Raw genomic sequence first — 27273 nt, 5'->3', positions numbered from 1 at the left:
GTACTACGGATAAATTGATTCCAGGTATGGTTTTTTTCATTTCTGTAGTACGGCGTAATATTTACACCAGTGTTTGACTATGTGAAGTATTTTGATTTTTTTGATAGCTAGGTTGTAAATACGTGTTGTTGCAGTGCAGTAGCCATCACTGTACAAGAGGAAGTTATCACTGTAATGGCTAACATAACATCTGAGTAAGCAAGTATTGAACCTCATCATTTCCAAGGTCTTGAGTTCATAATATTTCTTTTGATACAAAACAGCACTGCATCTGTATTTTCTAGGTTTCTTTATCTTGTTTCTAGCGTGCTTCAAATCAGCTATAACTACAAAAAATCCAAAAAAAAGTAAAGCAAAACACTCAGCTCAAAGGTTTCGCCCTTTCAGGAGCACCACAAAAGGGACATCCAGCCACCTTCCAGCCAACCCACCAACACCTAGAGCACTGCGCGAAGATCTCCGCTTGGCTGCTCGACCTGGGGTGATTTTTAAGGATAACTGAGTCAACACCAACGTGACAACGCCAAGGTAGGAGCCAAAATCCTTTCTATAGGTGTTAGCGCTCTTCAAACCCAGGCTCGCTGGCACACCGCTCGCTGGCGCACGTTATTAAATTAGACTTCAGTGACACAAACACTGGTTTGAGATAGTGCCTTGTGTCGACAATTATGGGGTTGTGTCTTCTCATGGCTCTTTCATTTGCTCGAAGTTGGAGTGCAAAAATCTATTTGTGGGCTGGGGAAATAAAGAACAAATTGGAGAGAGGCCAATAACCCAGAAGAAACTACCAACTTCAAAAAGATAAAAGTTTACAACACAGTTAGTAAAAGAGTGATTTATGCTCAAAGGGATCATTTTGTTGTATCAGACCATACCTAAACCCTTGTGCTGCATATAACATGCTTTAACAAGATGTTTCAGGACTCCCTTTGAAAAAGACAACCCTTATAAAGAGACGAGGTGGAAAAAGGGATAGCTCCTTACAAAGGAAAGGGCCAAAATGGAGCAATAAAGTCTGTGTAACAGATGATGAAATGAGCCCCAAATTGCTGCCATCTGTTAGCAACCTTTGCCCAGTGAAATGAATTTCATGTGAGGTCAAGAAATCCCAAACTGCCATTTCCTCATTACTATTAATAAAGGCCAGGTGCCATATAAACCAACACTGGATCCAGATGTCCTTCATGTGGCTTTGATTACCCTTCTAGGCTTGGATAATGACAGGAGGGAAAGTATTACAGATGCACACGCAGAAACACGTTTAATATTAATTTCTCTGCAATTGAATTAGTGGGCATTAACAGCATCATACACCTTCCACCCTGCTGAACGTCTGCAGGTCAGCTACGTGGATGTCACCCCTGCAAGGCGCAGAGCAGGCAGTCCTTCGGGATGAAGTTACAGCAACATGGGCTTCTGCCATGTTTTCCACGACTGAGTGTGAGAAGCAATCCTTTCTACAAGTGACAGCCAAGATACAGGCAACAGCTCTCATTTGAATTTCATCAACATCTTGTTGGAGAGTCTTGAATGTCTAAAAAAGTATCGGTTTTCCCTGTCTCTGAAATGGACACACTCCATTTAATACAGAAAGATGTGAAAACGTACGGTTATGTAGTTTGGTTAAGATGAAGATGCTATGGAAAAGCTAAGCATATCCACTATTTATGGCCTCAGCCAGTTGCATTTGGGTGCCAACCTAGTGCTACAGCACAGCAGAGGGAATCAGGAATTGCTGAGAATGAAGCATTACGTTGGATCGTATCCTGAAGGAGGAGTGTGCATGCACACTCTGAACCTAAGCTCAGTTACATACTAGAGCAGGTCCTTGACTACAAAGCGAAGAAAACATTGCTTCAGAAGAGTCAGCATGGCTGTGCAATTCAGCAGGGAAGCAGTAAATACTTCACATCCTGGACTCTACAAGGATAATCATTTAACCAGTTACAACCCACGCTCAAAGCAAATACAGTAAAATACGTTATTCCAGAATTCTGTCTTCTAGCTTTCAGTCTTGCCAAACTCATCATCAGCACCACATTTCTTAGGGACTAAACAAACATCAAGTAAAATTAGAACCTGCCAAAACAAATGCAAATCCTTGTAGTACATCTCTCCAGTCATCTTAATGGTATCTCCACAACGGAAACACAACATCTATAGGCTCATGAATATCTATCCCCAAATGTGGCAGCAAATGCTTTGGTGGAAACATCTATGTGAAACGAAAAATACCACCAACACGCCACAGTGAATTCTCGTGAACAAGTGACAAACGACAGAAACACCCACACAGCGGGAGAATATCTTCAACAAAAATACCCCCACTCTGACCTCGCATGTGAGATCTTTAACGGTGACCGATGAAATCAGCCTAAGCACTGAACTCACGGTTCTAAATAATCATTGACTCCGGCGAGACGTTGCTCGTCAGCCTTTATAACCTGCTTTCTAATCTGCCGTTGGACAAACTACCCTTTTCTCTCACTGCTCCAAAGGGGCAGGTACCTTACCACGTCCCTCCTGCTCCACAGCTGCTCACCACCTATTTTCTGCCGAGGATTGACACAAAAAGATCAATCTCAGGAACCGCATCCGGCCTCCTCAGGATTGGATCGGTATTTCTCGAAGATCAGACGCAAGGTCAATGAAGGTGTAGTTACAGTACAAGAGCTTCTGGCTTCCCCTTTTTCCTAGGAATGCTGTTTTTAAGCAGGGTGATTTCAGTGCTCTGATTTGTAGCACGGCCTCTCAAAAACTGTATGAACATAATTGCTGGAGCAGTGGATACTGGCACGGGAAAAGGAATGTTTCAAGCTGGCTTTGCTGTCAAAGACAGCTTATTGTAAAGCTGAACCCTGGGCACTTGACAAATATATCTCAGTATTTGAAAAATATTACTGAACTGCCAAGAAGCAAAATTTCTTATATAAGTGACTTTTGGAATGAAGCTGTTGTTGGTGCACCCCAAACCGACAGCCCGTGCTCAGACACCCCTCAGCCACTGCTCTTACTCCGCGGTCTGCGGGGTGTCCTCGGAAAGGATGAAAGCCGCAGAGCCAGCTCCGATCTGGGGGTGGGCATCAGCTCAAGCCCTGAGCCCGTGCGCCTCTACAGCCAAGGCCCAATGGGATTTTTAGTCCTGGCAAGTCAGACCCGGGCCAAGTCTGAGCAGAGCCAGCATTTCTGCAGCACTTCCCCCATCCCCACGCTTATTTGCAGGGGCACATGGTGATGCCTGAGCTGACTCTGTGCTGCCGTGCCGGGGCTAGAGGAGCCCCTGGACTCCCTGGGGAGTGGCAGGAGCACCCGCCAGACCCCCCGGGGTCACCTTGGAGTTGGCAGGACAGGTGCTGGACCTGCGTTAGGGAGGTTGGCACCGTGCTGGGCCATGAGGCTGCCTCTGCACCACCTCCCCATCGCAAGGCCGGGTTCTTCTGGTGCCTGGGGCACCCCGGGGCCCGCTGCAGAACTAGGGGAGAACTGGCTGTGTTCAACCTACAAACCAGGCGCTACATTATGTATGATATTCAGCTTTCACACACTTTCCTCCATAAAACCTCCCTCCAAAGCTCTGCCCCTCGCCCCCACCCCTCAGGGCAGAGGGTCTTTTGGGATGGGGTGTCCCTGCAACTTCTGCAAAGACCCAGGAGCGTGCAGGATGCGCCTTCCCAAAGCAAGGATGCTCCTCTCCTGCAGCCGCTGTGTTTCAAATTTATTAACATCAACAAGGGATGTCAGAAGGAGGGGGAGAATACGCGGAATACAGAAATAAGCTCTTGGGGCTCCTGGAGCCCCTCTGAGCACGTGGCACATGACCAAGCCTTGACTTTCCTTATACCTAAACCTATAGGAACTGCTGCGTGCGAGTACTGCGCGTCCTGGTGTAAACACTCCAACGCTGTTTCATTTCTAATCCTCCTTTCACAAATAATGTGCGTTAAAACAAAAACGTATGCAAATAAACAGAAACCTCTAGAACATAAAAATCAAACAATTTTCACGCTGGGCAGCCTTTTGACAGAGGATCTGTTTAGAAAACAAACCCAACCCCTTCAGCTTGTTTTGAAGTACGTTGGAACGAATAAGCCTATTTTTCCCCCAAGTCAAAAGCAAGTGTAGCCGCAGTGCTTTTGCACAGAGCTTTGTTAAAAATGGTAGTGGCTTAGAAGTTGGAACTTGGCACACGTGTCTTTCTCGGCGAAGGCAGGACTTGGAAGACAAGAAACTGAACAAACTCCTGCCTGTTTCGAGCTGTGCAATCCAAAACGTGATTAAGTACAGAGGAATGCGATTCAGGGAAGGCATGAATGGAGCGGGGCTCTGCAGAAACCACTCTGCCTTATGGCTGCTACCTCTTCACGGGACAGCGGGAGCACTGGAAAAACCACACTTCTCCCTGACAGCCTTCTCAACTGCTGTTTTGGAAAATAGCTCTGGTTACTACGATTCAGGATTAAAACCGTCTAAGTGCTCTCTACTGTTTTAGTTTGTGTTTGACAGCGCTCACCCCCTCGTGCTGTGCCCTCCAGGAGGGGACAGAGTGACCAGATCCCCTCTGGACCGACAGCAATGGGCCATCGAGGCTCCCACACCTCTTCGTCGCTCCCCTCTGGCAGCAGGTTTAGGCAAAGCCACCAGAGCCAAGCGCTGCGGGTCGGCGTTGATTTGGGAAGGCTCTGGCAGATTTCTGCAGTGTTTTTGGCCTCCGCTAGACATGGCATGAGGAAGAAAAGCAGCAACCCACTTTCCTCTGCTGCTGACCGAGCCATGCTCAATCCTCTTAGCTCTGCCCGCCGAGCTCGGCGCAGATGGCGAAGGGCAGCCGGGGAGAAACGCGCTAATGCTCCGCTAGTGTGGGGAGAGGGATTTTCTTCCTCTTCAGACAGAAACCAGGACTTCTGCAGACATCAGCTCCACACCTTGGGCTCCATGTCAGTGCATTCACCCCACCGCGATAGGGAGCAGCACCACATTACGCAGGGATTTGGCTCTTACCTGATGCTCAACTTTACCACAGGAGAGTGGGATCCATCAGAGCAAACAGACTTCCAAGAAAGTATTGCTGATGCAGTGGTTACAGCCTGCCAAGCCTTCCCCTCATACCCCACAAAGTCATCTGCTAGGGGCAGTGCTGCCAACTACAGAGCAGGGAAAGGTTTTCACCTCCAACACCTGATGTCAGCACAGACCCTTTCCGAAATGGCTCCTGACAGATAAACTCCACAGGTACAGAGGTCTGGTTCCCTACACGACTTTAAATCTTTAACTGGCTCTCTCAGAGGCCTTTCTAGGTTTGATATCCTCCAGCAGGCCCATAAACATGGCTCTCAGTGCGGAGGCACCAACTCAACGCTTATTCTAAAGTTCTATCTGTCTATATTAGTGAGTTGAACCATATGCAGGAGTTTCTGGCACTGGGAAAAGATAATTTACAGTACCCAAGTGTTAGAACGCTCCCTGGCAGGGTTGTGACACATTTCAGCTAGCGCATTCCCCGGCAGTTCCCCGGCACGCTGCTCTCAACGCTGCGTGCAGCCACCAGGTCTTGGAGGCTAAGAAAATCTGCTAGCATGGAGGCAGGCATCTCCGTGCCAGTTGCCCTCAGTGTCAGAGAATTTTTCCAAGCGCATTTACTAGCACAGACGTAGCCTGCATGCTGCAATACTTGTCAGCTTAACCAGAGAAGGTGTTTAAGGCTGCCAGCATGGTGGGTAACCAGATTTGGCCCTTTCCTTAAATTTATCCTGAACAGGCAGTTTTGTCTTGCTCTACATGATGCTACTTGGGCTGTTCACTCCTACCCTCCAGAATGTGATCTTTCACTGATTTCAGAGAAGTTTTTCAGTTATGACTATAAACGAATGTCATTTAAGCAAGTTGGGTCATAATAGCTCCATAGCTGGCAGACAGAATCCATCAACACTGAGCTTGCTAATCGTCCACACAGACCAGCGGCACACGCTGTAGATGAACGAGGCCGTGTTGGGTGAGAAGCTGACTTGCAGTGCTGAGGCATTAGGAGGAATTCTTCATAGTTTGGTTAAAACGCATCAGTTTGTGATGGTGGGAGTCACCCAGACGCGCATCAGCGATCCACCCCGGAGAGGTGTACGGGACCTTCAGCTGATATAAAAATGGATGCAGAACTGAACAGCAGTCTCGGATATCAATGTGATGAGACTCCTTCAGCCATTGCGGGGCTCTGCAAGGTCAGGAATTCCCCTCACAGGTTTCTACATCTCTTGGGAAAGGAAGGACACAGGTACCATCCCAGCTTGTTGTCTGGGCTCAGCTTTGCCATTGCTGTTGGTTAAGGAGGTTCACCTCGTTAAAGGTATGTGCGCTGCTGCCCTTGCGCTTCTCAAGCTGACTGAATCATCCTTGTACTCTGAATCCGAACGATGGGAGGAAAGTGGGCACTCCTGAATCCCTCTCCATGGGCTTACAGAACAACCCACCCACGAATTCCATGATTTCATGAGGATTGATGGGTGGGAGGACGTCCACTTTTTCTGATTGGTAACATAACCTTGAAATTCATGAGGCCAATCTGCTCTGCTATGTCGTATGGTTCCCACCATCTTCTGAGAGGAAAAGATTTCCATTCCAGTGTTTAAACACTCCCATGTGAGCTCCTCTGCTGTGAAGCCATTTCTGTGCCTGTTTGGCATTAGAGAAGTTCTCTTGTGTTGGAGTACGAGCGCTTGACACTCTTCTGGATTTGTTGTATGAATTGTACTACACGCCAAAGACATCATACACGTGATGTACATCTTTGTGAATTCCTTTAACCTTCTGAATATTGAACAGTACAGCTCCAATGGCTGTTCAGTTGACTATAAAACAAAGAGGTTTTAATATTTAGCAGATTATTCAAGCTTCTCACCAGCTGTGACATGAAAATGGTCCTGTTGTAAATTAGGATCTACGCTGGCAAAGATCTTTATTAGCTGGGACACAACAATCTTAGCAGTAGTAGAGAATAGCATGGTGTACTATGAATACCATGTGGCTTAGTGCTCCTTTACTGGGGTAATATCTCTACACAATGTACTGTTCCTCAAGGGTGTGACCAGGGCTGGCCTCACTGATTCCAAGGGGCAATCCTGCAAAGGGACAGTACAGAAACTTTCTGAATCTCGACAGGAGATCAACTCTGAACATGGGGCACAGAAGTTATCGGACTTTCCTGTAAATATCAGGATCAGAAATGGTGCCTCTCCCCTGATACAAATTCCTTAGAGCGTGCCATGATTTTCTGACCGAGACTGGCCAAGAGACACAGGAGCTTCTAGGCCTTCTGAGGACATTTTTGTGACTGGAGCTTGGTCTCTCACATGCCACTGTGCTCACCTAGTTTTTGCTGGAGAGGAAAGTCAGTTATCCCACGGTTTTCTGTAGGCACTTGGTGGTAACCTCAGCAGCCAAGTAACTTCTTACTGGCCTCCCAGGAGCAGCGATGATCTCTACTCAGTGCTGGAGAAATGGGCAGATAGGGACCTCATCAAGTTCAACACAAAGTCCTGCTCTTGGGAAAGAACAACCCTGTGCATCAAGTGCATTCTGGAAAGCAGCTTGGCAGAAAAAGATGTTGGGGTCCTGCAGAGAGGTTGAATGTGAGCCAGCAGTGTAGCCTTCCAGCAAAGAAAGTCAACAGCATCCTGGCCCGTATTGGGAAGAGCGTTGGCAGCAGGTCGAAGGAGGTGATCCTTCCCCGCAACTCGGCACTGGTGAGGCTGCATCTGGAGTGTGGGTCCAGTTCTGGACAAGCCAGTACAAGAAAGATGTGGAGCAAAACTGGAGCAAGTCCAAGGAAGAGCTGAAAAGATGAGTAAGGAACCACTGTATTGGCCATATGAGGAGAGGCTGAGGGACCTGGGACTGTTCAGCTTCGAGAAGAGGAGGCTCAGGGGGATCTTATCAATGCATACACAGCCAGACCTTTCTCTGTGGTCTTCAGTGAAAGGACCAGAGGCAATGGAATGGAGATATAGGCACAAATGGAAACACAGGAAATTCTGTTTAAAAATAAAGAAAAAGCTTTCTTATGGTGAGGGCACTGAAGGACTAGACCCAGTTGCCCAGAGAGGTTGTGGAGTCTCCATCTTTGGAGAGACTCAAACCCCAATGGGACAAGTTCCTGAGCAGCCTGTTCTAGCTGAGCCTGCTTTGAGCATGAGGGGTGGACTAGATGATCTCCAGAGCTGCCTTCCCACCTCCACTATTCTGTGATTTCTGTGACTGTGTGTTTCTCAGCCAAGGGGAGCACTGTATCCTGGGACCTCCAGCTTTTCCAGGCTGTACCTTTATAGTTAAGAGGAGAGCGTTTCAAGCTACTTCAGTCCATGCAAATGTAAGAAGGTAAAGTTTCAGTCCTTGCAGATCAGCAATGACTCTTTTGGATGGTCAAAATCTGCCTTCTTGAGTTTCAAATCCTTTTTGGCTCATTCGTCATTGATTCCAACAGAATGGGACTGGGCAGGGAAACAATGTGTTGACATTCTTTCAGCAGTCAGTTTTGATTCTCTTATCCTCCTACTAACACAGTATCCCAGGGAAAGAAGGGAGGTAAAACTGGGCATATTCTTCCTTTGATCTCATATTTACCCTTTTTCTTTATCCATAATCAAGTTGAACTTCATGCCACAAGAAAAACGAGCTAATATAATGCTGCATTTCCATGCAGATGATTATTCCTAGCCATGGTGCTGGGTAAGAGCATGATACACGATACAGCATTCCACTTGCACAGTTAGGAGTTGGAGGACAGGGATAGCGGTGTCTTGATTGTTTTCCTTCCTCCAGGAAACTCCCTGACGGTTGCTGCCACATGCTGCAATCTGGTCCCTTCACTAAGCCAAGGAATTTCTGCAAGGTGCCTTAGCAAGCCCAGGGATAAATCGGCAGCATCGACTAAAGATGAACTGGGCTCAGACAGAAGATGCACCCTTACCACCATCCTCTTTTAAACTGATGACACAACTTTAATGAAAGGCCACCCAGGAGTCACCAAAAGCCAATTTCAGCACAAGTAGCACTGAAGCGTTTTCAGCCACAGAAGTTACCCAGAAATATATATTTCCTTACGAAAAACCAAGTCACCAGAATTTCCAATTCATGTATCCAAGATCCAATTCGGGTATCTGATAAACAACACGTAAAAAAACCCCAACAATGGGAAACACGGGATTAATCTTCATTAAAGCTTTGTGTATAAAGAAAACCCTATTAGAAAATGCTGAAAAATTGTTCTGCTGGAGAGAAGATATTGAACATCTGGCTATTTTCGAGAAAAGCAAAAGGGCTCCCTCTGGAGTGGATTCCGAAATTAACACCGGATTCAGATTTTAATAGGCAGGCAGAGAAAATGAAAATCAGTAACAAAGCAAATGCGTTCTTGTCTCTTGTTAGTTTACTCATCCTGTTTACAGTGAGCATTCTGGGACTCATTCAAGGAGACTATATCATGACTGAATGATATGGATCCATGCCCAGAATATTAAGTCATTAATTAGTTTTCATGCATGGACCTGTATGTGGCAGGGAGGCAAATTAAAGGATTCCTGAAGAGACAAGAAAGCTTTCTTAGCATGTCAAATACTCCAAAGAATCTCCAACAAAATAAATGATGAAGCCAGCTGAGAATCCACATTTTCAGCCCTGGATGGCCATGCACAATTCTATAAAAACCTAATGAATACAGCCACCAGTTGTGTACCCATGGCAATAAATTAATTTGAAAGGGAGAGAGGAATAACTTTAAGGACATATACAAAAACATGCTCTACTGGAAACTGATGAAGGCTGCTTTCAAATTTACAAGTGAGAAAGACCCCACATTCCCATGGTTTATTTGCATACAAGCCAATTAACAGAAAATTGTTTTCATGCAGAAAGAAAAAAGAGTTAGATCACCTACAAAGTGAAGTCAACTTACTGCCTGTTTTTGCTCTTCTTCCTATAAACGTCGGCAAAAGAAAAAGGTGAAGAGAGAAACAGGGTAGATTAATTATCATGTGAAAAGAAAACATACACACACAAAATACACAACAGACCCGATGGAAGAACAGAACATGGCAAATTGTAGAAACACCTGAAGGCGCGGAAGGAACCAGGAGGTGGTGGGAAAGCAAAGGTGTCGTTTGTTCCCTTCTCAGAGGAAGACTCTTGTCTAAAATGGCCTTGGCAAAAGCCCAGTACAGGGGCTGGATATCACAGTGAGGATCTCTTGGATACATAGGATAGCCAAGGGGTATCTTTTTTTTTTTACACAGAACCTTTACTGGCTTCTCATCCTACCCTGGACTCAGAAATGCCTCTTTAGCTGTCCTCAAGGCAAGAATTATCAAACCACCATCCTCCGAAGTCTGGAAATGCCACCTGGAGTGTGCAACCACCGCACGGCAGTCGGTTCCCTGGGTGCACAAATCGGCATCACGGAGACCCCAAACTGTCATAATCTGAGAGGCAGAACATCACCTTTTTGGTCAGAGCGTGCCCGTTACCACCGGGCATGCGGGGACTGCTACAGATCGGATTCAAAAGGGCAAATTAACGAGTGGCTGGCAACTGGGTCTGGAAGGGGAGGGGAGAAACTGGGAGGGAAAAGCACCACAAATGAGGAGTAAGCACCAAAATGCAGAGAAAACTATTCCTTTGTTGCAACATTTGCCAGTACGGATCACTACTAATTCTAAAGACCAGAAACAGTGAAATATGGATGAATTCATCCTCTTTTGAAGCAGCGAGACGTACACTGCGATCCTGCTGGGCCAGAGGACTCGCGTTCTGGCTTCAACTACACCAGTTTTCTTGGGAATGAGCAAAACATCACACAGTCGAGAGTTTCTTCCGTAACTCAAAAGTTTTCATGGATTTTGTCCTCACATGTGTAACACCCAGTCTGAGCCCCGCGGGCCCACGTCTCGCGGGCTGGGTTGCGTGGAGGAGCATGGCCGTTGTGGTGCGGGGAGCAACACTGTGCTTTAAAGGAAAGGCTGGCAGCATGGGTTTGATGACTCCCATCCCCGCAGAAATAGCAATTACAGCTTTTTCAGGGTAACAGTGTGTGTCCCCTCCAACAGCGGCTTTGCACGGACTGCCAGTGCAGAGGGCAGCAGGACCACTGCTAAGCACATCTCCCCAGAAATTCAGAATTAAAACTCGTGGAATAAAAACTCCTTCTGGCCTTGAAATCCATGAACCCATTGACCCACCTTCCCTCATTTACTCCCCAGCTGAGCAGGATTAACCAGAACCTGTCCCTGAATTTAGAGCAGGACCCCTGTGCCACAAGATGGTTTCCCAACTGTGCACTGAGGGCACTACAGAGATATCTGGGAACGCCTGCAGAGAATTCCACATTTCTGAGCAGATATTTTTTGTTTTTTGGGGTTCTTTCAGGTGTGTATTTAGACACTGACGTAGCAGATGCAGGGCATGGCTCCACTCAACCACACGGATCAACATCAGCAGCGGAGGCCAGTGCTGCCCTCCCACATGTTTCCAGTTGTTCCTCCTGCCAGCACTGGGACTTGCTGGACCAGACGGTGAGCCAGGTCAGGGGAAAGATCTTAAATGATCTTCACTCTACAGAAGAGCTGTTAGTTTGAAAAATGAGGCTTTAGCACTAACTACAGATGTGAAAAAATAATATCAAGAGGCACGGAGCTTTGCTAGAAAGGCTGAGCAGTTATTAGATAAATCATCAAATCAGCTAGTGAGGAAATTACCACTGAGGAAATGGAAAAAGTGAAATGGGATCTGTCTGCTGAATGTCCACGTAGCTGAAAGCAAAAGCCCGGCAAGCGGGCAGACAATCGTCGCTGCGGACTACTCATCAGAGGAGTGCCAGCTAATGGCACTGGGTGATTACAGAGGCTTCAGGAAAAAAGGGAAAGCCAAGCCGATGGCCTGGGTGAGGAAAAGAAGGTTAAAAATGGCAGAAAGTCACCGATGACAGTACTGACAGGTCACCGGATGGACAGGCTGCCTCTCGCATGCAAAGGGCTTGATCCAACTAACTGGAGACTGGCTGGAGTGGCCACGAGGACATGAGGTTAGTAGCCAACGGGGAGCCCTGCGGTGGCCACCACAGCAGCCCTGCAGGCTTGGAGGCTACAATATGACATGAAATTGTGCAACAATTCTCCGACATGATCTGCACACGTCCATGCTGTTAAAACCCTGACTGGGGTGGCCTTATCCAAACCGCCCTCTGGGAACAGCCCCAGGCAGCTGGTAACCTCTGGATGGGGGTTGGAGATGGTGTGGGAAAGCGCTGGTAGCTCTGACCCATCACCAGCGGAGCAGGTTGGCACGTGCCCACCCGAGGAACGTCGGCTGGCACTAACGAGCTCACCCGGACAGACAGAGCTGGGTCTCACCGGGGCGTGGGACAACACAGAAGATACCAATGACAGCACGTAGCGAACAGCTGAATGGCCAGAACCTCTCCTTTCGGGAGAACCACCAACAAATTCCTGTAACTGAATCCTCCTAACAGGAGCGTCAACACACCTGGGCAATGGGATGTGGGAGGACGCTCGGTGCAAAACCCAACCTAAACTCTAAATTGCAACGGTGTGGGTAGGTTGCTGTGTGGGCTAATAAACATCAGAGCAGGACACGAAGCACAGGCCTTGGATTACCTCTGCACTAGCACCCGAAAGAGCTGAGGGCCTTTCTCTGGCTCTGCGGCCAACTATCAGAGCATGGCTCACTGGGGAAAAATGGATGAGCCTCCAGAGAACCACTATGTCCTTCCAAATAGAGGCTTTCCTCTCCTTTTTTACAGAGGGAGCTGAACTCCCAAACCGTCAGATAACCAAAGTTAGGTAAGCTGAATCCAGCGCTAAATAGTGAAATGAAGGCAGCATTAAAAATGTAAAAAATACTGCATAAGAAAATGGAAAAAAACCATAAAAGCTTAACAGCTGATGTAAATTATAAATGAAAATTTTTGAAGTGCACCAAATGATGAGGGAAGCTAAAACCTTGTGGGAAAAATTCGTGTCTGGCAGGGCTAAAACCACCAAAAAGAAGACTTTGAAATGAACACAAATATCAGAAACAAAACAAAGCTTTGAGGTGGTGTATAAATGGTAAAATTCTTAATATGGGAAGAGGAATTAGTATTTCTGCTCTGTGTTTGACTAATAGTACTTTCCCCTTGTAGTTTCTATCAGCAAACAGTGAAGTGCTTTCCACTAATAATGAGAAAAGGTGTTAAAAAGTATCTACTAGAAATAATATTTTTAGATCAGCAGGCCTGGGTAGCTTGCAGCTGAGATTCTTAAAATAATTACATGAGGAGTTATCCAGTCCAGTGAAGGTAATTTTTAACAGATCTTGGAATAGCCAGGACTGGAACGGGCTGTGCTGCACTGATATTCAAAAAGAGAGGTAAGGCAACTTAAATAAGCATAAACATCTTGCCCTGTCATTAATTAATTCAAAGTAACAGAAACGCTGATACAAGACTCAACTAATAAGTAATTTATGAAGCATTATAACTTCACGGAAGAGATCTTGCCAAATAGGTCTGATTTTGTTATTTGAATGTATTACAAGTTTGGCTTCTAAAGGAACTGCACAGATGTATTTTCATATGAGAGGGTTTACCCACGGCACTCTCATTAATCAGTTAGCTCTATATGAAATAAATAAAGCGCTTTACAGCGAGTAGGATCTGGCTAACTGACAGCTTTCAAAAAGCACTCACTGGTGCAGAAAGGCACAAAAAGGGAAATAGTGATGAAGAGTAATGAAACTCCTCCTGTAACTCTCTGCATAGTGTTGCGAAGGTTCAGAGAAGAACTCAACATAAAGTTTGCTTTTTCCCAATTAAAAAAATTATATTAAAAATCTGGAGAAGGCAAAGAAATCAACCATAAAAAATACTAAAGTACAGTATTGTGAGAGGCTCAGAAAAGCTGTTTAACAGATTTAAAAAAGAAGATTGAGAAGTGTCTTCACTGAGATGAGTAAGTATCTGCGTAGGAAAAAGCCAGTGGTGCTAAAGTACTCCTTAATCTAATGGAGGGAGAACCACATGTACCAAAGCCAAGGGGTGTAAACTGAAGCTAAATACATTAAAACTGAAAACGAGGCATAAATTTTTAACTGTGCAAGCAAATTTGCATTGGCAGTGAATTTTCCATTTTTGATTTCTTCAGCTCAAGAACAGATGTCTTTCTGGAAGATGCTTTCATCAAAGAGAAGCTGCCAGGCTCCATAGACAGCTCTGAACGGGAAATGCAAAGAACTGTATTATGCAACATGTAGAACCAAATAATGGTGACAGTCACAGGCTCCTAGGTTGGAAGGGACCTCAGGAGGTCTCTTGTCCAGTTCCCTACTCGGAACAGGGTCAACTTAATCTCAGACCAGGTTGCTTAGAGCTCTGTCCAGTGGGGTCTTGCCAACCTCCCAGGATGGAGACAGCACAACCTCCCCGGGCCCCCGCTCCACTGCTTGGGCGTCCTCATGGGGAAGAAGTTCCTCCTTCTATCCAGTCCTATTTGCCCTTGTAGCTTTTAAACAACTTTGGGAACTGGGTGAGTTAATTAAAAGATAGTAGATTTATAAATGAAAAGTCTAGTAACAGCCAGCTTCTAAACTAACCCTCCGTATGATACAGCCTAGAAGACGTCATTAAAGTTTCCGTCAAGCTCATAATTGAACTGCATGATTCAACTTAATGAATGGGTGCTAAAAGCACCAGTTAATCAAATGTGAGTCAGTTATGGGTCCCTTCCTGCTGCTGCAACCCTCTTTCCTCCCGCCTGCCTCTCCCCAGTCGCAGCACCAGCCACTCGCGCTCGTGCTCTCTCCCCTCCACAATATCCCACTGACGGGGGCTTTGAAAACAACAGAAAACCCACACGAGAGCTGGCCGTCGTGTTAAAGCAGCTATCCAAACCGAGTTTGTTATAAAGAGGCTCCTCAAATGCGTGCAAGAAAAATGCTCAGACTGTGGTCACCTGAACCACAAGGAATCAAACTGTTTCTGATGCGACGACTTTTTACACTTCCCTAAAGCTGTTTTGGATGCCCATGTTCAGAGGTATCACACTTCAGCTTACGAAGGTTTAGGGTCTGAAGAAATCGAGGTGAATTTAGCAAGTTATTGTCTTCAATATTTTTAGAAGACAGACATTAACAGGCTGAACAGGGGAAAAATAGTGTGTAGAACCTCTGACTTAAAAAAAAAAACTCTCCCCAAATATTAATACCAACTGTGTGCTCATCCGCAAAGGGAAACTAAATGGAACAGGCACCTCTGAAGGGTATTTGATCACAGCCTCCTGTATAAACATTCCTATTCCAGACTGCAAGCCTCATCTGAAGAGCAACAGCACGTTAGATTTACAACCGATGTGAGTTCGTTACCACTTTCAAGTGCAAACAAGCTCTAAATTTTTCTGCAGCCATCAAGATGTGTCTATAGCGAGTCTATAAACCCCCGTGCTGCTCCTGCCAGTGGCACTGCTGGGATCTCTCTCCCACTTCTTCCACTGCCTGTAATACCTTTGCTGCATCTTCTCTTGGACCAAAACCTGAGTGAGGACAATGTTTTGCCATTCACTTTACAGAGAGGCTCTTGTCCAATTTAAAGAATGGAAAGAATAAATGCAAAATAGCATTTCAGATTACAGTCATCAACTGTGAGCTCAACTCTAGCAGGGCTCTATAAAAAATAATAACGGACCCTCGTCAGAAATCCAAACAACCACATATATTATAGATCAGAGCCAATACCATCATCTCTGAGGCTAAGAACCTCCGCAGACGTCGCGGGGCTAGCGTAGCGTTACCTGCTGAAGCACAGCCCCGTGCCACTGGGGAGTCATATCCTGTACTGTGCTATTTCCAGTTTATCTTCCAGTTAAAGCTGGAAGAACTGAACTGGTACCCAGAACAGCACGCAGCTGATTACCAACTCTAACACTTCTTCAAACCTTCCAAATCTTACAGGTTCTTGATATTTTAACCAAAGCAACAGCTTATGAACCTGAAAACCCATTAACCATCTGCACCAATACACACAGCCAGTATGGAAATGACTTTTTGCAAATTCCTTCTCTTCCTCATGAAGTATTTATAACGGTATGACAGCAAAGCAGGAATCTCAGAGCAGCAATAGTGACTTCCAGACCTGGGGAGGAGAAGGACGCGCTGTGTTTCTGACAGGAGGTGCCTTACTTTGAGCAGTTTCATCAGCCCTTCAAGCTGCACCATCAGTTCTCTTCTGCTTTCTTGAAGTGCAGACATCCTCTGTTCCAATTCATCCTTTCTCTGTCTGTTCAAGTTACATGAAAGAAAGAGTCAGAAAATAAACTTTGGGTGTTTCAAAACCGCTTCAGGAAATTCACCCTTATAACCGTGTCTTTGGTTTTCATCACTCCCCCCTGCTTTCAATTTAAAAAAATAGAGCAAAGCACAGCACAATGACCATGAAACCTATACATAACAATCAGGCTTTTCACTTAAAATCCAGAAACCTGCACTCAGCACCTTGGTAGTAGGAAGCCCTTTTCAAGAGCACTGCATTTTGAGGAAAAAAGCCTGCTTTTTTCTTCCTTTTAAGAACTCTCTTAACTTCAGACCCAGGCATCCTGCAGAGCTTTCAGATAAGCAAGAATGAAATATGGGAGGAAAGACAGAGAGAAAAAAAAAAAAAAAAGAAAAGGCTGCAGATGTTTGGAAAGGAAAAGCTATCACCTGTCTGATGGAGACTCGGCAGAGCTATTTCTGTCCACCAACGTGACGTATAATCTTTGACATATTTGCTGTACCAGAGGCCAGGTAACAAGAAAAGGAGATGATAAGTCACCTTCCCTTTCCCTGCCACCAGAAACCCACTGTATTTCTACAGATGCCTATCTGTGAGATATTTAAGGAAATACAACTGTTTTGTTTTATTTTACATTTAAAAAGTAAAGAAGTGACTAATATAAGGAGAAATTCAAAGATGAACGTCAACATGTCAGAAGTTCAGTATCTTATATGATTTAAGAAATCCTGGGCCCCACAAATCCCATTTGATAAATGATAAATAACTGTAAGAAAAAAACCAAATTAGAAAGGCTTATTTATTCATCTAGAGTTATTTTTATGGGCCTCATAATGTCTTAATGCAAAGTTAAAGGCACCACATATTACAGACTGAATTTTTAAATGTCTTGGATCATATCTGTGTTCTTATGTGATATACTACAGATCAATCCTTCTGGGAATTTTAGCAACCAACTGGTTTTAGAAACACCAATTGCACAGCAGAATCTAGAGAAGAAACAGGCCATCTACTCAGACTGGACAAATCTGGTGAGTACGGCTTGTTTTCCTTATGGTGAGTGTGAAAATGGCATTACTGTGAGCATAATCCCCAACCAGAAAGCTGCTAAGACTACCTAAGAGAATGAACTTGTTTCTATACTGGCTCTGAAAAGGACTGAGGACTGTGAAGTGTTAACTACCCTGGGTGTTTCTTTCAACACCTTTTTGTATTCTGAAGAATGTGGTTATTAAATGCTGAAAGACATCACAAAAGTAAGGCAACAAAGAGAAGATTCCACATGCCTGGACACCTAGAATGTGTTAAAAACCCACCACTGACGTAGCTTTATCTGTCTATATGGTCCTTTTTCTCTCTCCATGTCAGTTTGGAGTCTGTAGCTTTTATTCTAGAGTTATTTAATATAACATTCTGGTTAACAGCTACAAATAATGCAAAAATCAACATATCAAGTAAGTACAGCTCTCCCAATGTGGTTGTTAACGAAGACTCAGCATCAATGTGTATGTCTGAATTGGGTTGATGTTCTTCAATTTCCTTTCCAGTGACCTCCTGTGAAGAGGGGAGGTACGGTTTGTCAGCGACAAAGGGCGTTCAATGTTATTTTTTTTAAAAAAAAGATAGGGCAGGCTGTAGGGACAATCAGGGAGATGCAGCTTGAGGCGCACGCCCGGAGCGAAGGGGTCCTCGGTGTATGAAGGAGCATCCCCTGGGCGGGGATCCGCAAGGACACGAGCCGGCCGGGCTTCTTCCAAGGTGACATCTGCCAGCGGCGTGGCAGAGCTGACTCGTCTCTACGGGCTCCGCTGGCTGCAGGTTTTTAAACCTGGGACACGTTGATTTTCCATGGATTATCCTTCTCATGCTTTCCCAGCCTAAAATTCTACGCAGCAGCCGAGCTCATCTGGCAACCTGTGCTTACGTAGGACCCAAGGCAAGGGCATCGCCTGCTGCTCACCGGCCTGGGGAACGTCTCCTCCTTAGCGGTGACTTTGTGAAGTACTTTTCGCATCACAGATTACCTGCTAATTGTGAACTTCCAGGGTGATGCTATGCAAAGCAAGAAAATTAATGTCTGCTTTGGATTTGTTAATGAGAGTGATGTTTGGGGGTAAGGAAGCTTCCACGAGGTCTATCTATAGCACCAGCGAGACTCTGATGAGCTACGGCAGCCGGCGCAGCCCAGCTCGTGTAGAGAAGAGACGCAGAGGACTTGGAGAGAACCCGAGAGCAAGCTAAAGGCATAGCTGGAGATTTGGCAAAGCTGCTTCATGGGGAAACTGAAGGGATTCAAGCTATTCAGGCAAGATGAGGTTAAGAGGGGAGGGAATCAAAATCTCTAAATAACTCACACACAAAGAGGAATTTCAAAAAGCACATTTTTAGCCCAGTAGACAAAAGCAGGGGGAAAGACAAGCTTTGGAAAACGGCGTTAGGCTTATGAAGATGAGAAATAACATGCACCCTTTTATCCACCGAGTGCAGGCAAGGCACAGAAATTCACTGACAATCACATTAACGGGAGCGGGGGATGTGGCAGTTCCATCTCCACAGGGAAAGCTTGAACGTCTGCCTCACATGGATGCTGTAGCCCAACCAAACGGGGTTCTGCAGGAGACATTTCCCAGCCCGTGTCACGTGGAAGGCCAGGCTGGACAACCATGAGATGACTTGAGAGGCTTTACATGCTTAAGTCAACCTTTTTTTAATTTCGTAACTCTTCTATATGCCAGTGGTGTTTATGTATTTGAAGGCCAAAACCGGCTACAATGATCACACAGAATCCCAGAATGATCCAGGTTGGAAAAGCCCTTGAAGCTCCTCCAGTCCAACCATGAACCTCACCCTGACCGTTCCCAACTCCACCAGATCCCTCAGCTCTAAGCGCTGAATATCATTCAGCTTTTTTTTCTTTAGCAAAATACAGGCTGTGCAATTCCTCCCAGTTAGCGCTGTTTTGTTCCAGATAACCTTTATATTCAGAAAAACATCTTCAGGAAAGACATCTAGGGTCTGAAAACTCTATCACTGCTCTTGAGATTGTTGCCTCACGTTAAAAAGCGTGTGCTCTATTTGTGGTCTGACTGGTTTCCAGTTTAAGCTCTTGGTTCTTATATCTTTGCTGGGTCAAACAGCACATCAAGTTGCCCCACAATCTCTTTTTTTTCTCCACCTCTTGCACAACATTTGTGGATATCTTCTGCATCCTCTCCAGTTTTTTAAACATTATATACATAGCTATGTAAAGCATAAAGCTAGAAAATCTATGAGCTATTCTCATTAGCTAATAGAATGAAAAATAGCAGTGAGATATCAAAATGTACTATAATGGAGCAAATTCTGCATGAAAAAGCAATGAAAGAATTGGAAAGCCTTCGATTTTGCAATATGGGGCTGGATTCTACCTTGCAGAGGCTGCCTGTGGTTGCAGTAGCTCCATCCCAAGGGCACTGCACCTTCTGGAAAACATTGAAACATTCCTGGGAAGCACGGCTGCTGTGCCATTTCCTAAGCGGGCAGGAAAAGTTTACCCCAATGAATGAAATACAATGCAGTTTGCAAAGAGCTGCTGCTGCCAAGGGTTTAAATTTTAGAGCTTTAGATTACAGATGGCGTTTTTGAAGGTTGAACTCTGAATTAACTAGTAATGGAAGATGAAATAAAACACAGCCAGAGAATGCCCTTGTGATTACCCAAACTATGAAACACTTTATTCTATAAATACTGACGACTTTCCCCTGTCACTTCAAAATGCAAACTCAATCCAAAAGACTTTGAAGACTGTTCTCCACCTCTGGAATTATGTCCGACTATCCGCAGGTATGAACTGTGGGAGTTTCACTGACACTTATCTGCAACTCCGCTCTTTTGGACAATAAATAATAAGCAGTTAATGACATTTCTGCTAGTTTTTCCTATCGGTTTCTTCTTCACAGTTTTCTGAATTATACAAATAGAATTCATTTCAACAGACGTTTTTATTTACTTCTAAATCCACTTTAAAAAAAAAGGCAAGTTGCAATATGCTGTCCGGCTTCAGAACTGAGCAGTTTAAAAGAACACTCGAAGGCCACTGATGATATTCTGGTATTTCCCCCTCCCCAGTAACAGCCACAGAACAGACCCCACGGGCAGACTGGCCCAGGTACCAACCGCACATGAGCTTTAGAGAGTTCGTTTACCGTAGAAGCCTGAGTTCAGCCAATAAAGTTGGGTTCTGCTGGGCTTTCTCCGGGGTGGGTTGAGAGGCTTGTTCATGTTCCAGCCTGAGACGCTGAATTTCTTGGAGTATCTCTCTACAGAAATGACAGAGGGAAGATTAAAGAGGAAAGAGGTCAGCCTCTGCACTGCTTTTAAATGCTGTTATAGCCCTTCAAGCACTCTTTCTGGCTGTCCCCAGCCTAAGTACAGCAATTTTCTTCATGTGTGCCTGGCACAGATTCAAAACCAAGACAGGTAAGTTAGCGCGGTCCTACGAATTGCTGCAACACAGACAGAAAATATATTACTTAATAAGAAGTGTGAAATCACTTCTGTGCCATACGCTGGCAACGCCTCTCCAAAACCTTGGGTGCAGAATGGGCTCAGAGACTGTTCTAAGAGGAAGAAAGTTCCACTTCCAGCATGATCTACACGCTGCAGGGAGGGCTCCGAAGCAGCACTGCCGGCATCGCAGCCGTGCCAGCACCGCTTCGCTTCCCACTCACCTTTCCAAGGGCTCCTGGCAGGAGGAACAAGGAAAGCTCCTGGTAACAGAGACAAAGGCGAGGCCTCACGAAGGGAAGGCGATCAGCCAGCAGCACAATTAAGGCTGCTGCGTTCTGCCTAGCTGGAGGTGAGGGAACGCAGCACTGACGGCCAAGGACCCACTTATTGAAATGGAAATGAAATCTTTCTCAGAGTGCAGATTATAATCTCTAATTCTTCCCCCCTGCTTTTTTAAAACTGCTGAGCAGCTCTCCTTGCAAGGCTTCATACCAGCACTGATTGAGATCTCCCTTATCTCCGATCTCGATGAATAATTTCAAATACCTGCAAGGTCTCTTGGTAGCGCACTGAAGCTCTGATGGTGCAAGGATCGAGCTGCTCCTGTGCTCTCCAGGAACTGGTTCTCCTCCAAACTAACTTTAAGAAGTATTTTTCCCTGGTGTGCTGCGGGTGCCGTGGCAAGGGGCTGTGCAGGCGGCTCACACACGCCAGTGAGGTGCTGCTGGAGTTCAGGGAGACCCGAGCGTGGCTACGAGGGGAGCACGTCACCGGGCACACGGAGAGGTTCCGTGGGTAACCCAGGGGCTGCTGGCGCCGTACAGCACACGGGGCTTGCAACTGCTCAATGGTTTGCTCTTTAGAGCAGCACCCTCTTTGTTTCTCTTAGTCAGAGAAACATGAACTCAAAATACAGGTGCTGAAGAAGCAGGTGAAGGCAAATATGATATATTATGATAAAAACAGAGCGATCTCTTCTTAACAGTCCTTCTGGAGCAAGAAGAATCATCAAATCACAGAACAGTTTGGGTGGGAAGGGACATTAAAGGCCCTGGGCAGGGCCACCTTCCACTAGCCCAGGTTGCCCAAAGCCCCGTCCAACCTGGCCTTGAACCCTGCCAGGGAGGGGGCAGCCACAGCTTCTCTGGGCAACCTGTGCCAGGGCCTCACCCCCCTCACAGGGAAGAATTTCTGCCTTACATCTAAGCTAGATCTTCCCTCTTTCAGTTTAAAACCATTCCCCCTTGTCCTATCCCTCCCCCCTGATCAAGAGTCCCTCCCCCCTTTCCTGTAGCCCCTTTCAGTCCTGGGAGGCCGCTCTAAGGTCTCCCCGGAGCCTTCTCTTCTCCAGCTGAACCCCCCCAACTCTCTCAGCCTGTCCTCACAGGGGGGGTGCTCCAGCCCCCCGAGCATCTTCGTGGCCTCCTCTGGCCCCGCTCGAGCAGGTCCGTGTCCTTCTGCTGTTGGTGCCCCCAGAGCTGGACCCAGCACTGCAGGGGGGTCTCACCAGAGCGGAGCAGAGGGGGAGAATCCCCCCCTCGCCCTGCTGCCCACACTGCTCTGGGTGCAGCCCAGCACACGGGTGGCTTTCTGGGCTGCCAGCGCACGTTGCTGGGTCATGTCCAGAAGAAGAAAACCATCTCCTACAGCCCATCTCCTATTTCTTTCGGGCCTCCCAGTTTCTTCAGACTTTTTTGGTCTTCCAGCAAAAGGAAAAAGAACACTCATTCCTCTCCAGCTGGATTTACCCACCCCGGCCTTCCAACCTGCTCGCTCCCCTGCATCGCAGCTGATTTATTCTCCTGCTGCCCCTGAGCAGCTCACCCTGCTGTGAGAACTCTGTGCCTTTGCAGACAGCAATGCGAGAGAGCAATGCTGCTCCTGACGCTCAGAGTCAGTTAAGATGATTTTAAGAAGATCAGTGAAGAAGATCAACCTGCTCCCAGGGGAACAAGGGCACCGCAGCTGCATCCGCACTGAGCTAATTGGTTAATGAGGCAGCTACACCTTTCAACAAAAGATCTAGGAAAACAATCTGGTTAATATAATACAGAAGGTTAAAAACAACAAAGAACAAGGACTGAAGGCTCTTCTCAAATGTTGTTCCTGAAACAATACTGATCAAAGCTTGATTTTTACCTGTTTTTGTTTTCCAGCTCTGCTATCAGCTGTCTCTGTTGTTTATTGGCATCAAAGCTGAAACCCAGGTCTGTTGGTGGGCGAGGCTGGTGGAAGAGGAACAGAGAAAAATTAGCAAAATATTCATTACCTGTTACCACATACAACACAGCTTGGATCCAGCCCCGTGTTTCCTGAAAGCCGTGGTAGGGTAGTTACAGCCCAGGCTGCAGAACTGTGAAAATAGCTGTGCTGAGGAGGACTACGGGGGCGCATCGGGATGGGGTTTTGTGGCTGACTCGGTCTGATCTCAGGCTGAGCAGCTGCTGAAAGGGTGACCTGGCTCATCATCCTCACTACCTGTCTGAAGAATTTTATTTGCCATTTTTTTTAAAGACCTTCAGGAAAAAATACACCATACCTATCTGTTCCTAAAGCACTGGCAGGCTGCCCTGGGAAAAGATGCAGTTATACCTTTTATCACACAGTCTTCCAGTGAACCATTGACCTTCCCATGTCAGCTAGTGAGGAAAAGTCAGAATAACTTCGAGTGCTGGTTACCTACACCTCTGCCAAACGTCACAACACACTGCTGACACTCATGTTCTCCATTTCCTGGTTATAATGCTCTGGCACTGTACAGTTTCATTAATGCTTAGAAACAGTTTGACAGAAACATCTCTACAGCAAGGTCTTCAAACAGGTTCTGCAGAAAACTGATACCAATTTCTCGTGCTTTCTGTAGGTCCCAATTCTCCCCGTTTTCCAATTTATCACCTTGGCAGTGACGCTGGGGTTAAATTAAGTCTTTTGGTGCCTTTGGCTGTGGTAATTTGATGTTAAATAAATGTGAATCAGGACCCCCTGTCTCATGCAGTGTTATGTGGGACCTCCAGACAGTCTGTCTGCACAGTAGAAGCTTGATGTAGCTTGGTGGAGCTGCTGAACTCCACTCCCTGCTGCTTGGGACGCTGAAGGCCAGAAAACACTGTCCATGGAAACAAGCAAGATCATCCACAGACATTACATTTACACATGGTCACTGCCTCTGAAAAATCTAATTCTTCTCCAAAGCATCATGTGAAGGGACGTTGCTGAATAAATGCATTTTCCAGGCGAGTCCTGACCTTTGTGACCCTTGTGTTTGGCCCTGCTCACTGGCAGCCATCACCACTGCTGAGGAAAGCCCTGGGCAATTAAACAACAATCTGTAGTTTGTGGGAGAACCTGCTGGCAGCTGGGCTGGATGGTGGAGAAGCCACTTACATGGACCAAGAAGAGAGAGAGAAAATACTACAAGGTCTTGTACTGGTTGAGTGCATTTTTCCAGTGGAATCCCAAGATGCTGCTTAGGAGATCTGGTACAACTCAGAACTATCCTTCTGGCCATCAGACACGAGAAGTTGTCTGCTTGGAGCTGGGGAGACATCTTTTATCATGGACAGGTCTCCCTGGCTAAGAAATGCCTGAGGATGGTATGTAGGGTCTGCTTCTAACACCAGGTCATTACAGAACCACAGAATGGTTGAGGTTGGAAGGGACCTCTGGAGGTCATCTGCTCAAGCAGGGCCACCCAGGGCCGGTTGCTCAGGATCGTGTCCAGACGGCTTCTGAGTATCTCCAAGGTTGGAGACTCCACAACTTCTCTGAGCAACCTGGGCCAGTGCTCGGGTACCTTCACACAGGGAAGTGTTTCCTGATGTTCAGAGGGACCCTCCCAGGGGCCAGTTGGTGCCCGTGGCCTCTGGTCCTGTCCCTTGGCACCACTGGCAGAGCCGGGCTCCCTCTTCATTCCCTTCCTCTGGGTATTTACAGACATGGATTCATCTCTGAACCTTCCCTGCTCTAGGCTGAGCAGTCCCAGCTCCCTCAGCCTCTCCCCACAGCAGAGATGCTCCAGTGCCCAAATTAGATTTCCTTATTCTGGCTGTCTTTGGGTCCCGTGCAGAGAGGGGGTGTTCATATTGGCAGCGCAGATGATGAAGGCCATGGTACCTCTGCCCCTCACCGTGCACTTGAGAAATGGGGTGTCTTCTGTGCAACCTTTTTGGTTTCATCTGATCTCAAGGTTGCACAGATTTTTACCACAACGTTTTCAGAAGGACCTCAGATGGGGATCCTGGTTTGAGAAGACACTTTCACAATCATTTTCGGAAACTATCTGGGTAGAAAAACCGAAGTTGGAGGGATGAGCTTGGTATCCACCAGTGCTCCTGGAGACAGGGGAGGGGAGTGACAGATCCGGGATGAAGAGGACAGACACCGCTGGGCTTTCAGTTCTGTTTTGCTGTGGGTATCTAGAGCCAACCCTGACTGGAGTCAGGCTTGAAGTGAGGACAGCACTGCTCTTCTTTGGGCAAAACCCACACGGTGAGTGGGTTGGCATGTGGCAAACGAGCCTTGCTTGAATGATGTGCCTACAAGTGTGTCTTCTGTGTCCTCCTGGGTGATCTGATGGCCACTTTAGGAGTCTCCTAATGATGTACAAGTTGCCCATGTAAAAACTGCTTGGTAAGGAACATCCCAGGCAAGAAGAAACAAAACAGCTTGGCAGTTAAAATGATCAGTGTGAAAAATAAAAATAAATCAACCCAGAAACTGAAGTACCGAAGTTCACTGCACCAGGGTCAGAAAAAACCCCTCTTCCCCCAGGCAGTGGGAGGACCTGCTGGTGCAGGGTGGGCTCTGCTCTCACCCCGAGGAACAGGGCTGGTGTCGGGGAAGAGCTGGGATGGACCTGCCGATACAGCTGGGCAAAACCCCAGCTCTCAGCTCTCATCCATCATCTCTCATCTCATCTCATCTCATCTCATCTCATCTCATCTCATCTCATCTCATCTCATCTCATCTCATCTCATCTCATCTCATCTCATCTCATCTCATCTCATCTCATCTCGATGTTTGGGGTAGGTGTCCAGTGCAGGAAGCAGCAATCTTGGGGTGACCTGAACAATCTCGGTGTAGATAGCACTGATGGGACCAACTGGTCCCCCAAACCAGCGTGTCACAAAGCCATGGTCTGTCCCTGCATCCTGGTGCCATCAGCTACGAGGATGAGTGGGGGTGACGTGTTTCACCTGCAGCCTCAGGAGCTTGCTGAGGCTCTGGGGCTCCATCCAAAGCACATGAACCTTTGTTCTGCTGCAAAGAGTCTATAAAAACACAATCTTGTCCTTAACCCCTTTCTTCAGAAATCCTGTTCAAAGCCTGAAATCACCCTCATGACCTAAAGTTCTCCAGTCCTCAGGAACAAAGACAACACTGCAGGGAACTTAGAGGAGACACATCCCTTATGCTGCTCACTTTCAAACGTCACTAGTCAAGAGGTCTTTTGGAAACGGTTTAGTGGCTATTTTGTATGATAATTTAATGTTCTATTGCTTCCAAGAGTCCATTTAATTTTTTAACAGCTCAGAACCACAGAGTCGTTGTGGTTGGAAAGGACCTTTTGAGATGGTCTAATCCAAAACCCCTGCTCAAAGCAACGTCAGCTACAGCAGGTTGCTCAGGACACTGTCCAGCTGGGTTCTGAACGCCTCCAAGGACAAGGACTCCACAACCTGCTGGACTGACCTGTTCCAGTGTTTGAGCACTTGCACCATAAGAAAGTTTTTTCTTCTGTTGAAATGGAAGTGAGCTGGTACCCATTGCCTCTTCTCCTTTCACAGGGCACCACTGAAGAGAGTCTCGCTCCATCATTTTACTTGCCACAATCATATATTAATACACAAAAACAACCCCCCCAAGCCCTCTCAAGGCTAAACAAGCTCAGAAAAAAAATTCAGGCTGCTGGTTCTCCACCAACATCTAAACCTTCCAGCTTCTTAAACTTAAAAGGTACCTGATGCTCACCCTGAAGGTTTGCAAAGGGGATGCCTACGCTGGTGGAATAAAAAGCACCAGGCAGAAGCACTGGTGTTTGATCACCCATATTGTTAGATATTTAGTATGGCCCCTGGCTTATTTTTAGCCCAGACTAACTAGCTCTCTCAAGCAATTCTCAGCATGGTGTGGGATTTACATGAAGCTGAGAACTCTCTGCAGCAGGTGGTTTGTACGCAGTCACCCTGTTCTGGAGGGCGAGAGCGCTCAATATTATAGATGTGGGCACTAGAAGTTTTTAAGGACTGCTATCCAGAAAGTCTAAGTGTTTACTGTACACTCAGCTATCAAGAAATAGCACTTATCTCTCACCAAATCTCTACTACAACGTGGACTCAGGAGGGGAGAGGTGTCTAAACTCTTGCATGTTCAGAAGTGTATCAAAGAACCACCTGAGACAGTGATGAGCCTGCTGAAAATACAGCAGAGGTACGTGTCTACTGCACTTGGCCAGAAAATACCCGACACCAGTTCTAGCTATATCT

The 27273-nt window shown here is 46.4% G+C and overlaps 1 protein-coding gene across 12 annotated transcripts in view; it reads right to left on the bottom strand.

Annotated features, from left to right (window-relative positions):
- DTNB (dystrobrevin beta) overlaps positions 1-27273 on the bottom strand; it is a 218174-nt gene that overhangs the window by 45033 nt on the left and 145868 nt on the right. For 10 of the 12 annotated variants that reach the window (XM_074820417.1, XM_074820418.1, XM_074820416.1 and 7 more), the window contains 4 exons: positions 22928-23013; positions 20485-20598; positions 16210-16306; positions 9941-9961 (listed from right to left, as the gene is read on the bottom strand). In XM_074820417.1, coding sequence (XP_074676518.1) covers positions 9941-9961; positions 16210-16306; positions 20485-20598; positions 22928-23013 — 318 coding nt within the window. The remainder of the gene's footprint in view (positions 1-9940; positions 9962-16209; positions 16307-20484; positions 20599-22927; positions 23014-27273) is intronic. The other 2 variants (XM_074820422.1, XM_074820425.1) reach the window with 1 other exon arrangement.

The sequence above is a fragment of the Strix aluco genome, chromosome 3 (assembly GCF_031877795.1).
Source record: "Strix aluco isolate bStrAlu1 chromosome 3, bStrAlu1.hap1, whole genome shotgun sequence".
Classification (NCBI taxonomy): Eukaryota; Metazoa; Chordata; class Aves; order Strigiformes; family Strigidae; genus Strix; species Strix aluco.
Note: the sequence above shows the minus strand (reverse complement) of the source record. Positions and strands in the feature narration are given on the sequence as shown.